The following is a 14075-nucleotide window of genomic DNA, read 5'->3' as shown; positions in this document are numbered from 1 at the left end:
AGTTGCTTAAAAATTGCATGCGCTATCTGTATCATGAAAGTTTAATTTTGCCTAGGCTATTCCTTTAAGAGAGGAGGGAAAAAGAAAGATGATCCCGTCTGGCAAATTATTTACTATTGAAATATTTTAGGTGAAATGTTGCAGATAATTGCATCACAATAAGTATGTTGCACCGTTTTAAATTCTAGATTTTGAAGTAGCACAGATTTTGCAAATATGCCAAAGTCCTGCTACGAGTTGACTTCCAGCGGCAGCCAAATTAATTGACTCTCAGGCATATTAAATAAAAATCTACAATAGCCACAATGAAAGACCTAAGGTTGAACTATGCATATCATCCACATATATTGTATCTCAGCACGTGAACCACATAGAGAAAGGCGCTATATACATATACATGTGCATTTGGCATTCGTTTATATGAACGAATGCAGGACATGGCTGCGGGTTGCCGAATTCAGCTCTTTTCAGAGCCTGAAATATTTATTTAATAGTGCAGCACAAAGAGATGTACACATCCAGATGTTTATATGTTGCACTATTACTCAAATATATCTGGCTCCGAAAAGAGTCTGCGGCCATATTCAGTATTTGTTTGTATAAACAAAGGCAGAATATATGTATAATGTGCAGCAGTCCTTGTAGGGTTTAGTTGATTGCTGCAAAATATAAAAAATAAAGTGCAGGCATTGCTGACTGGGGAAAGAGGGGCGTTAACAGACCTTATCTCCGCACTTCTAACCTAGAGGGGGAAGATACCCCACTTTCAAATGAGGGGGTCACTCACCCATCTAAATTACGGTATGGGGATAGCGGCTCCAAAGCGTTCTCTTTAAGGTTTATAAATATTAGGTATGGATGGCTTTTGAGGGAAATTATTTTAACATTTTAACTAAAAAATATTAAAAATGCACAAATAGATCTTTGCAACAGCAGCAAAATAGCTCCATACAATCTGACAGTTGTGTAACATTTTTAAAACATTGCTAATTACATTTTATTTTGCCTTGTGATTAACCTTTTGATGACAGGGTTAATTTGTCTACATCTGAACAACGTTCAGATGTAAACAAATTGAAATCCTGCGATCGTGCACACGATCGCGAGATTTCAATGATGGTATCGGGTCAGGGGGGCACGCCCTCCAGACCGTAATCGCATCCTAGAAGCGGCATTGGCTTCAGTACAGGCAAACGGCTAGGATGTTCTATTCCGTCCTAACAACGCTAAAGCCCGGCGCAGTTAGGACGGAATAGAACGTCATAACTGCGTTAAAATGACTTATGTCTACTGCAAGCATTTGTTTTATTTATTGTATTAAAGGGGAATTGTACTCTATACATTTCTATCATCAAACTGAAAGACCAACATGCTGTTTCTTCCTCAAACAAATTCAAATTGCCTGATGGTGGTCAGCCATTGCAAGTTTATTAGGCTGTATCTATCAACCAGAAGACATCGATAGGAAGCAACAACTGATACTGCTGTATTATTTTCCATTTAAATGTAATCCGCTCCAAATTACATTCGTTCAGGAAAAAAAAAAAAAACCCTACATGTTCAACATTAAAGGGACACTGAACCCAAATTTTTTTCTTTTGTGATTCAGATAGAGCGTGAAATTTTAAGCAAATTTCTAATTTACTCCTATGATCAATTTTTCTTCATTCTCTTGGTATCTTTATTAGAAATGCAAGAATGTAAGTTTAGATGCCGGCCCATTTTTGCTGAACAACCTGGGTTGTCCTTGCTGATTGGTGGATAAATTCATCCACCAATAAAAAACTGCTAACCCAAAAAAAGCTTAGATGCCTTCTTTTTCAAATAAAGATAGCAAGAGAACGAAGAAAAATTGATAATAGGAGTAAATTAGAAAGTTGCTTAAAATTGCATGCTCTATCTGAATCACAAAATAAAAACATTTGGGTTCAGTGTCCCTTTAACTACTCCTTTTTTACTGGACAGAGCTTAAACTTTTTATTACAATATTCTAAGTAGGAAACTAGCTATTAATATAAAGTAGCATTTATGTTTGTATCAACAATGTCTTAAATGCATTCATGTTTGTGCACTTTTGTCTATTTCTTTCTTGGCACTGAACTTTAGGGGGCAAGGTAATAATGGCATGCCGGGATATGGGAAAGTGTGAAGATGCTGCAAGAGAAATCCGTGGCAAAACTCTGAGTCACAATGTATTTGCCAAACATCTGGATCTAGCATCATCAAAGTCCATCAAAGAATTTGCAAAACAAATACTGGAAGGTATGACTGTGCTTAAAGGGATATGAAACCATTTTTAAAAAAGTTTCTAATTTACTTCTATTTTAAAATTTGCTTTCTTCCCATGATATTCTTTGTTGACGAGATACCTAGGTAGGCACCTGGAGCGCTACATGGCAGGAAATAGTGCTGCCATATAGTGCTCCAAAAGTGGTCCGGCTTCTATGCATACATCCCTGCTTTTCAACAAAAGATACCAAGAGAATGAAGAAAAATTGATAATGGAAGTAAATTTAGAAAGTTGTTTAAAATCGCATGCTTTATCTGCATCCTAAAATAAAACTTTTGAGTTTCATATCCCTCTAATATGTATTTAAATTAACGCAATTTACGTTGAGGGAAAAACAAAGTATCCTCTAACACGATGAGGTTAACATATTTATATAATGATAGGAGCCGGCTAAAATATTAAGGAACCAGTACACATGTTTGTACAATAAGGGAATAAGTAGCAGTTGAGGGAAATATGCAGAAGACCAGATACTTAAGATGATATTTTTGGAGAAAAATGAGAAGTAGTGTACTGCATAATTCACGTCAGACCGTTGATCTCATACACATTTTGAATTGTAAACCCAGCACTTTGTCATAAGAGGGATCCTTATGCTTACATACTGTAAATATACTCAGTAGCTATCTGACGGCTCATTTTGTAGAATTCACAGCCTTAAAGTGGTATTATAATGTGACCAGCACTATTAAGGCCGTTGAGCCCAATTCCTTTTACTATACAAAATGTAATGTCACTTGCAATTATATCAAGATACTTTGAATAAGGGACAAATGTATTTACAATGTTGCAATATTTAAGTGCCTGTTGTCTACTCGGGAGAAACACACTCTAAGTGGGTGGACTTTCCCTTGAAACCTTTTTTTGTGGATGCATGTTTTTATTAAACTAAAAGTTTCTGTGGCTCTCTGGGATTTAACAAGTCTTACGCCAACATTTGTATATTCTAGTGCAAGCAATTATATTTATTATGGGATTCTTGGAAACTAATTACTTTAAAAGAAAGTATGACAGAAGATGGAGACCACCATAAAAAGATTTTGAAAAGGAGGTGGGGGGGCATGGGAACATTGTAGAGGAGCATTCATGGGGATATAGGACAGAGACAGTCATAGCAATGCATGAGAAAGAGACATCTACAGAGATAAATAGTAGCGGCACAGTCACACTAAAGATCAGTGATAAAAGTATAGCATAAAAGCGCCCAAAGGGAAATGAAAGGAAGACAGCCATAGGTGAGCAATAGAATGATGCCCATAGTAATTACAAAATACATTTTTTGGCTCCCTTTTTGATCTAGAGGAAGAACATGTAGACATCCTGATAAACAATGCAGCAGTAATGAGGTGTCCTCATTGGAAGACAGAAGATAACTTTGAAATGCAATTTGGAGTCAACCATTTAGGTAAGAACAATGAATATCTACATGTCTGTCATCCTGCGACGTGTTATAATACGCTATGAAAATACTCAAAATAGATGTTAGGATATTTTGTGTCCTGAAATCCTAGCATTCTTAGAGACTTTCCGGCCTAAATTGGAATCCACATGGATGCATTTCAGTTTTTCGAATGGAAGCATTTTTGTAATATACATGTATTAGCAAAAATGCTTTTAATAAAAGTTATCGCTGTTTCAAATGTGTATTTAAGTATGCACTGTGCACCAGAATTTTAAACACAGGTCACAGTGCCTAAGGTGCCTGTACCATCTGGTAATGACTCAATTTGTTTATTGCCAATATGATACAAGTCACACTGGCCCTCTGAGCAGCTAAAGTATTTAAAATGCTGGTGCACTGAGAATACCTAGCTATGCTTCACATGCATGTGCAGAGAAAAATGTTTACATAAAAGCAGTGATAACGTTACAGGATGCATTTTTGCCAATACATGTATATTGCAAATATGTTTCTTTTCAAAGATGTAATCTATGTGCATTTAAATTTTGACTGAAATTTCCCTATAAACCCAATTATTTCATGAGAGAGAGACAACAAACAGAACAGTCTTTGCTCATCTAGGTTGCATGTTTATTAAAGGCTCACCACACCTGCTCGGTTAATGGTAATGTCAGTACTCTAAATATTTCTTTCCTATGGCATGGAGAATCCACAACGTTATTCCAATTACTAGTTGGATATTCAACTCCTGGCCAGCAGGAGGAGGCAAAGAGCACCCTATCAAAGCTGTTAAAGGATTCCAAAACTTTTCCATTTTAAGCACAATTTGATTACCAATTTCGTATCACAAACGTTTAGCGCTAATAACTTACCGACTTTACAGCAAAACGATGTTTCTGAATAGAATAAAATTGTAATTTTTATTTTGAGTATGACGTCACTAAACCATTCCTCTTTTATGGGCTGTTCACTTACAAAACTTTATCGCCAATCCGATTGCGTTTTTTGGCATATCATTAATGGACGATTTCGTCACCAGGCGCATGCGTGCTGTAATATGTTGACTCGCGCACGCGCACATTATACCTTTGATGGCATACTTACTGCAGAGTGTCTGCTGGTTTCATGGTGAGGGAAAAGCGCTTAAGATCGCGCATGCGCATAACGGACGAGCGCTTAAGATCGCGCATGCACATAACGGACGCGCATGCGCATAACTAACTAAGTCAGACATTTTGATAACTTAGGTTATCGGTAAAGATTGGAGGATGCATATGAATAGCCAGTGGTGGGTTCGGAAAGCAATAAAATTTCAAATAAGAATATATCGAGAACGGTAAGAAAATGAAACACAATGCACATTACTAAGATCATTGTAATATAATAATATTGCGATTAAAGATAACTTTTTTCCATAGTTTAGTGTCCCTTTAAGTGTAACTTCCCTTACCCATAATCCCCAGTCATTCTCTTTGACTTTGTCAATGGAGTATGTGCGAAGATGGTGTCTGAAGATATTTAATCCTTTTATGGGTACTTTTCCCTGCAAGCAAGGATTAGGGGCTATGCTGTGTCCATGTCAATCTCTTTAATAAGAGTAATAGTGGCTATTAGCAGTTAGAAAGCGGCGAGGTTGTCTTTACTTTATTTCTAACATTATTGCTACCCCTTCATAGAAAGCCAGGGTTGGTTGCTCTGTTCTTTCTTTTTCTTCAGGTCCCTAATAGAGAGTGGAGTGTCTATCACACCTAAGAAGCTGTTCCTGCCCTTCAGCTGGATCCACAGGTAAGTGCATTTGCCTTCTAGGTACTGAAGGACAGCAGTTTGGAGGTTTATTCCTCTAATGGATCTTCATATGAGACATGTTATAACCTTTAGGGGTAATACTTGGGCAGTCTGGCAGGCACTGAGTGAATGAAAACGATAAGGAGACTTTTAGGGGTTAATTTCCCCCCTTTCTTATAAGGAGACTGACTGAAGGGTTATTCAAGTCTAGATGCTCAAAGTGAGATCATTATTTATTTGAGAACATTATTAGTACAGTGTTACAGTGTGAAACGTTAATGTTTTATTTGGTCGGACAGAAACGCACTCTTTTTTTCAGTTTCTTTTCTCAGTCCGTTCATGTGACCTCCGCTCTACCGCTTGTATCATTGAGAGCGGAGTGAATAGCCAGTACGGGTGTGTTTTTTTCCTCTGTGGTTAAGACGATCGCATGTTCTGTCTGTATTAATTGTTTACCGAGCTGACAGCCATATCTGACAGCGGATCTACAGCATGTGAGAGTTCTTCCTTGTACTAGTATCAACTCCGGTCCCGGTGCGGTAAGTCCTCCTCAGCTAGCCTGAGGTATAGAGGTGTGAGGGACCCTGATTGAAGTTTGCTTAAATAAATTTTAGCATAATTTGAATTTTGCTACACAGTTAAGATTTTGAGTACTCTCTTTTCCTAAAGTGACATAACAATTAATTTTTATTTTTCACAGTTTTTTTTTGTGGGGGGGTGGAGACTTTTTCAGCTATGGACACAGACCCAGATTCTGTTTCCCTGGACAAATGTTTATTATGTTTAAAGGCCCAAATTGTTTTGCCTATGCAATTTTGTTCCTCATGTTTAGCTAAGACTCTAAAATTCAAAGATAAATTACTCCCTTCTGTCAGGGTTTTTTCCCTGTTGTGTTTGCCATGTGCTGCTGGCAGCCATTTTACTCACCTCTCTTCCTGACTATAGTGCATTGTGGGGGATGCTACTCATTTCCTGCACTTCCTTTTATGGCCAGACTGGTGTGCATCATCCATGTGAGACAGGATACAGTCTCAGAATTGTGATGTCATCGCTTATTATTTAAAGAACCTCTGTTCAGTATGCTTTGCGTTGTTTCAGACCTGTTTGTGAGAGTTCCTGTGTATTACCTGGCTGCCTGACGGGTTCCTGATCCCTGGCTTGTTCATAACTCTGCTGTTTTCCTTTTTCCCGATTCCGGCTCTTCTGACTATTCGCTTTGGCTCCTGACTCGACTCGTCTGACTTCCAGCTCTGGTTTTGACTCCTGGCTTGTTATTTGACTTGTGAACTTTTTATTAATTTTTTGCTATTAATAAAGGTGTGATTATTTTTGCACTTCTCGTCTCAGTCTGATTCCTGGCACCCTGACACCTTCTGAGCCATTTGTCTATCAGGACAATGCTGTTCAGGAGATGCCACCGCTTTCTTCTCAAATGTCCCAAGCCATAATGTTTTCACATACAGTGCCCTGCGGTTCCTCTCAACCTCCTGGGGGTGTTTATTTGCCAGGAGATTTTGCTGCACAGATAACCTCTGCGGTGTCTGCAGCTTTTATCTGCTTTTCCTTCTTCAGGTAAGCGTAAGAGGAAATCTAGATATATTTCTGCTAGTAAGGTTTCTGACCCCTCTAAATCTGCGCTGGTCAACCTTTCCCAGATATCTGATGAAGAGGATACTTCAGTAGCTTCTGAAGGTGAGATCTCAGACTCTGACACTATGGGGGAAAAATCTTATGAATCTGAAGTTAATTTCAGATTTAAGCTTGAACATCTCCGGTTGCTACTGAAGGAGGTTCTAGCTTCTTTAAATGACTCTGAACCTTCTGTAAGGCGTTATCTTAAGAGGGGGTAGCACTTAGTAGTATTCTACATCTTCACCTGGAACTGAATGGGTTACTTGACAAGATATCTCGGGAACAGAAATCAGACATGCAGCAAGTAAAGTCTAATCACTGTTCTGTTTATTATAAGGTGTACAATACTTTTATAGACAATGGTTACAGTATATGGGATTAAACAATGACGTATCATAATCACACCATTTTACGTAGCATAAGTTAGAACAAAGAAGCACAGTAAAAATATTAGAAAAAAGAATTATACTGAGAAAATAACAGTTTAGATAACGGTGTATCCGGGCGCATCACCAAGGATATTACAAGGCCATTCTTGAGATACATTATTTCTAACATCAGCATATTTTCTCACAGCGTAATAAATTTCATTATAATGAAATATAATGAACACATCTTAAAATGGTGGTTACACAAAATGGCGTCAGTAATGCTAGATATATTCTAATATTCCACCCTTTTATTCTAACAGAATAACATTTCATTTTTTTTAACAACTATATAAAAGGCACAGAAAATTAGTAAATCTATTAACAACAATGTAAGCCTAACACTACAATATAACATGAATCTATGTGATAATACTGTAGAGAAATGTATTCACATTTACTGCTATAATATATAGACAACATTTAAAAACTGAATAGGCTAATAGGGCACAATTTGTCACTGCAATACTCTCTGTCTACCTCCCAGCATCCCCAAACTACTGGTCTATCTGCACAAAGACCCAACCAGCAACCTATCTACCCCCAAACAACGCTGCATCTTTATTTCTCAACCTGCATAGCTAGCATCCCCAAATAGCAGACAGATTCCTACTCTGTACACTCTCCACAGTGAAGCATAACATGGGAAGAGCACAAGTATCTCTGGGTGGCCTCTGATCACTTTAAGAACAGTCTTTGTCCTTTTAGAGCTCCACCTCCGTCAGACACTCTGCTTAAATACCATAGTCCATTTTCAGTAGGGGTGCTTTGCAAGTATCCAACTACAGGTACATGCTGGAAATACGATGGTTTGGTCATGGGGTAGACAAGGAAAGCAGGTGAATCCTCATAGCAAGCAGACACTTGAGTCAGAAGGAGTCTAAGAAGGAAAAAAAACAGCACAAGATGAGCACACACCCTGATACAATCACAATTCTGTACAACAAAACTTCTTTCACCTTTTTTGTAAGCATCACAATTTCCTTTAATAGCTTAACTTATCCTATGTCATTTAAAACCAGGAAAACATTGTGGATATATAATACAAACTTAATACATTTATTACACTTTTACAGAGAATAACTCACAGCTTCTTTATACTGTTTAAATGATACTTTAAACATGAATACTAAGCAAGTAAAAACTGCTAGATTTCAACAAGAGGCTGTATGGCTATGCTAAGTAACTTGTGCTAAGGCCTGCCCTGCAACAAGAATGAAAAGTAAAACAGCCAATAAAAACATTTTCTTTAAAATTAATTTCTTCACACTTTCTCTTTGAACTACTAAAAAAATAACCTAGTGTTGCTTTATTCGGCAAAGCTACTATATGTACTGTTTATAATTCTCAAAATATGAGCTTAATAGAATCAGCTGGCTCATTTGATATAAACACGACTAATTTACTAATTATTTATGCAACCTTAATTCTCTTGCACTCCTGTATGAGGAAAGAATAATGTCATAACATTATTAAAACTACAAAATCCCTTAAAAGGTAAACACTTCTTTATGGTAAGATAACTATTTTCGCTGACAAACACCTGGAATTACAAAACCCAAATAGTAGATACGATACCAGTTAATAAAGGGAAAAATACATTTGCTTTCATAACACAGATCCAATAAGAGCCATTGTAAGTAGAAAATATACCATCAATATAATTATACTACTCACAAAACTCATATTTCATTGTATAATTGATATAAATTTCTTGCTGAGACGTGTCCTCACTCTCTTTATTTCGAGTAGTTTGATAATATACTAAGGAATGATTACAATGGAAAATCCCTACAAAAACGTCCTATTCTCATACCTTTCTTCATCGTAAGACACATATATCCCTTAAATATTAAGGGGCGGTATAGAAACATGGGGAAACCTTCTATGTTCTACACTGGTGAAGGGTCTAGAATATTCTGAAATATTGCAGCATTTTTTTTTTAACTATAAAGGGGCAAACATATTCTCTATACTCAGTAGGCCATTCAATAGGTTACAATATTGCAAGGTTTAGAGTTACACTTATCTGGAAGGTTACTTTGTTTAAGTACATAAACTACAATGTGTACTAATACAAATAAGACATACTTTTCTGCAGACAAAGCTATATGACTTCTTATAACTAATATGATCAATAAAAATAACACAATTACAAGAGACTACAAAACAAGCAATATAAGTAAACAAGTTAAAACAATACTCCCCTAATTTAGCTGTGGATGACTCTAACAGCCTAAGAGGTCCTCAATTCCAATAGGCAAGGCACAGTCAAGAGAAGGATAGTCTTTATGTTCTGAAGACACACATCATAGGAAACAGTCATAGATTACCCAGAGTCCAATTCTAGGGCTGGTACCAGCGTGTAATGCAAAGAATGGATCCAAAAGATAGTTCAGCAACTTTTACTGCAGTATGGTGGTAAAAACAAACTTGACAAAAGGTCTTTTATCTTCTTTTTCCTTCCTTCACCTAGGCGCCAGATATCTCTTTATTTAAAAGGTTTACTTGCATTCAATCTTCAATCTATTGGAGAGTGCACTATGGAAGTTTCTTACACAAGAACACTAGTTTGGCAAGCAGCGCTTCAGAATGACGAGCTAGGTTAAAATAATAGAAGTGGTTGTAGAATATATACTTCTATAGATATCAATAAAATATATACAGAATATATGATTCTATACTAATGTAATAAAAATAAGTTAAAACTCATAATTGGTAAATATAAAACTCCATAACAATAAACGGATAAAAATGTAAATAGTATCAAAAATTAAAATCGTATAAGTGCAGTTTTATCAAAAATTACACTATTGTCCACAAATTCCAATTGTCCAATGGACTAGTTCACTTGTATAGAAAGTGATACAAAAAGTCACAAAAATGACCACTGTACAGTACCGTGAGTAATGGTTCACTACGAAATCACAGTCCTCTGTGCTTGTTCTAAATGGTGCTGCCTCCCCAGAAACTGTAATAGACTCTCGGTCTCCGTGAAAAGAACTATTAGATAAAAAGGGGACAGGTGCAACCACGACTCACAGCATCAGTTTATTTAACATAGGACAAAAACTTACAAGATAGCGATTAAATGAACGCCTTAATAATCCAAAAACTCTTGGCTGTCAGCTGTATATATATGCAGTCCCTTCAGGCTGTTATATATCACCTTCCAAACGGGTACTGCTCTTTGAGTTCTTACCTTAGGTGTTTGGAAAATATGAGCGTCGGTTCCAAAAAAACTTTTTAGCACTTCTGGACGCATATCGTCCGCAACACGGGCGGACTTTTTCAACAGGTGAAGTTTTGGATGTAGCTGTGTGCTACCGGAAGGAATTTTGAATTTACCAGGCTCTGTGAAAACCTGCCTCCATGTTTGATTGTCTGACTTAATCCCACTAGAACCGGCATATCGATGCATTGTACATATTACCACTAGATACATTTTATATTCAATACATTTGACACTCTAAATTTTAACTTTTTAAAGACATGATGAATTGATTGTTAAAATAAAAATACTCTCTAAAAATCATTTATCAGATAAAGAATATAAAAACATAAAATACATATCAAATAAATATGGCCAGAAAATTTTAACATTTACCAAATATAGACTCATTGATCAAAAATCGCTGTAGATATAAAACATAAAAGCCAGCATAATAAAGGTGGGTGTTATCTATATTATTTATTGTTATAAGGGTCCTAAAAGAGAGACTCACCTATAACTCAATCTTCATATTGATATCCCATTTTGTAGTGCTCACTCTTTCAAATGACAGACTGTGTGTTAGTATTATAGCATAAAAGTCTATGTCAATATTGAGACCGTTGGGGTACATACTGCCTAGCCTATGAATCCACCTTGTTTCTGATTGTTTAAGTTTAACCAAACAATCGTTTCTAACATTGCTAATAAATTCCAGAATTTTAACTGAGATACCCTCACTGCTACAGTTATGTTTAATTTTACAATGGTTGGATACGCTATGTCCCTCTAACCCATTTTTAATATTATTCAGATGTTCATAGACTCTTCTTTTGGTACGCCCTATATAAATTAGTCCACATAAACAAGTTAATTGATAGACTACATAAGTAAAATTGCAAGTTGTCCTACAGTTTAATATCAAACTTTTTGGATCTATCCCAATTCAATGTATAGTCTGTTGTCTTATCAATTATAGTACACATGCAGCAGTCCTTTCTATAACATTTATAGGTTCCATTTTTTAATGCTAACCATGTAGATCCCTGTGTGGATTTTTTATTATTATTATTTTGGACTTGTTTTAATTTTGAAGGGGCTATGATACTGTTTAAATCTCTATTCTTTCTATACACTATATTCAGTTGTTTGTCTATAATACCCTCCATTAGGGGATCAGCTAATAGTATGTTCCAATGTTTGCTAAGAATGGACTTGATCCCTTTTGATCCTTCATTATAGGTGGTGATAAATTTAGCTTTATCTTTTTTTTAAATTCTTTCTTCTTTGTCATGTCTTTTTCAGTTACTAAGAGATTTGTCCTTGGAAGCACTAGTCCTTCATTTTTCGCTTTCTCTATCATTTCTTTTTTATATCCTTTCTGTTTGAATTTTTCAGATAGGATATCTGCCTCCTTTCTATAGTCCTCAATTCTGGTGCTGTTTCTACGGACATGTTTGAATTTTCCCAAGGGATATTATTTTTCCATGTGGTAGATGCCCACTGCTCGCATGCAAATACCCGTTTCTATCAGTGGGCTTTCTATAGTTTCTTGTTGCAACTTTACCTCCCTCATCTATAAATAGTACTAAAACTAATTCTAATTCTATTTCACATTCTGAAATTTTACTACTGAAACTCAAATTGTATTGGTTGATATTTAAAAATTCTAAAAATAGCTGAGCCTCAGTTTTTGCCCCCCCCAATCATTATAATATCGTCGATATATCTGTAGTATCTGAGTATGAACTTTTTAAATTGATGTTCTCCCCATACTTTATCATTTTCGAACATCTCTCTCTCTCTCTCTCTCTCCCCCCTTTCTTTTGCGCTCTCTCTTTTGCGCTCTCTCTCCCCCCTCTCTTTTGCGCTCTCTCTCCCCCCTCTCTTTTGCGCTCTCTCCCCCCTCTCTTTTGCGCTCTCTCTCCCCCCTCTCTTTTGCGCTCTCTCTCCCCCCTCTCTTTTTGCGCTCTCTCTCCCCCCTCTCTTTTTGCGCTCTCTCTCCCCCCTCTCTTTTTGCGCTCTCTCTCCCCCCTCTCTTTTTGCGCTCTCTCTCCCCCCTCTCTTTTTGCGCTCTCTCTCCCCCCTCTCTTTTTGCGCTCTCTCTCCCCCCTCTCTTTTTGCGCTCTCTCTCTCCCCTCTCTTTTTGCGCTCTCTCTCCCCCCCTCTCTTTTTGCGCTCTCTCTCCCCCCTCTCTTTTTGCGCTCTCTCTCCCCCCTCTCTTTTTGCGCTCTCTCTCCCCCCTCTCTTTTTGCGCTCTCTCTCCCCCCTCTCTTTTTGCGCTCTCTCTCCCCCCTCTCTTTTTGCGCTCTCTCTCCCCCCCTCTCTTTTTGCGCTCTCTCTCCCCCCTCTCTTTTTGCGCTCTCTCTCCCCCCTCTCTTTTTGCGCTCTCTCTCCCCCCTCTCTTTTTGCGCTCTCTCTCCCCCCTCTCTTTTTGCGCTCTCTCTCCCCCCCTCTCTTTTGCGCTCTCTCTCCCCCCTCTCTTTTGCGCTCTCTCTCCCCCCTCTCTTTTGCGCTCTCTCTCCCCCCTCTCTTTTGCGCTCTCTCTCCCCCCTCTCTTTTGCGCTCTCTCTCCCCCCTCTCTTTTGCGCTCTCTCTCCCCCCCCCTCTTTTGCGCTCTCTCTCCCCCCCTCTCTTTTGCGCTCTCTCTCCCCCCTCTCTTTTGCGCTCTCTCTCCCCCCTCTCTTTTGCGCTCTCTCTCCCCCCCTCTCTTTTGCGCTCTCTCTCCCCCCTCTCTTTTGCGCTCTCTCTCCCCCCTCTCTTTTGCGCTCTCTCACCCCCTCTCTTTTGCGCTCTCTCGCTCCACCTCTTTTGCTCTCTCTCTCTCCCCCCTCTCTTTTGCTCTCTCTCTCCCCCCTCTCTTTTGCTCTTTCCCCTCTTTTTTGCTCTCTCTTACCCTCTCTTTTGCTCTCTCCCCCTCTCTTTCTATCTCCTTCCCCTCCCTCTCTCTCTCGCGCGCGCCCGCCACATCCGCTCATGCCCGGCCACGCCCACTTCCGCCCACCATCACCGTGCCGCAGCAGATCAGGTAGACTCTAAGGCCAGGTGTGTTTGTCCTCGTGCTGTCTCTACTGCGCATGACAGCTTCGGACAAACACACTTGGCCTTTTATATTATAGGATACTAACACACAGTCTGTAATTTGAAAGAGTGAGCACTACAAAATGGGATATCAATATGAATATTGAGTTGTAGGTGAGCCTCTCTTTTAGGACCCTTATAACAATAAATAATATAGATAACACCTACCTTTATTATGCTGGCTTTTATGTTTGTTTTATATCTACAGGGATTTTTGATCAATTAGTCTGTATTTGGTAAATGTTA

The 14075-nt window shown here is 38.2% G+C and overlaps 1 protein-coding gene across 1 annotated transcript in view; it reads left to right on the top strand.

Annotated features, from left to right (window-relative positions):
• The window catches only part of RDH13 (retinol dehydrogenase 13), a 115945-nt gene that overhangs the window by 13133 nt on the left and 88737 nt on the right, over nt 1–14075 (top strand). The window contains exons 3-4 of the mRNA XM_053711922.1: nt 2107–2262; nt 3591–3695. Coding sequence (XP_053567897.1) covers nt 2107–2262; nt 3591–3695 — 261 coding nt within the window. The remainder of the gene's footprint in view (nt 1–2106; nt 2263–3590; nt 3696–14075) is intronic.

Source organism: Bombina bombina, chromosome 4 (assembly GCF_027579735.1).
Source record: "Bombina bombina isolate aBomBom1 chromosome 4, aBomBom1.pri, whole genome shotgun sequence".
In the NCBI taxonomy this organism is placed as follows: domain Eukaryota; kingdom Metazoa; phylum Chordata; class Amphibia; order Anura; family Bombinatoridae; genus Bombina; species Bombina bombina.
Note: the sequence above shows the minus strand (reverse complement) of the source record. Positions and strands in the feature narration are given on the sequence as shown.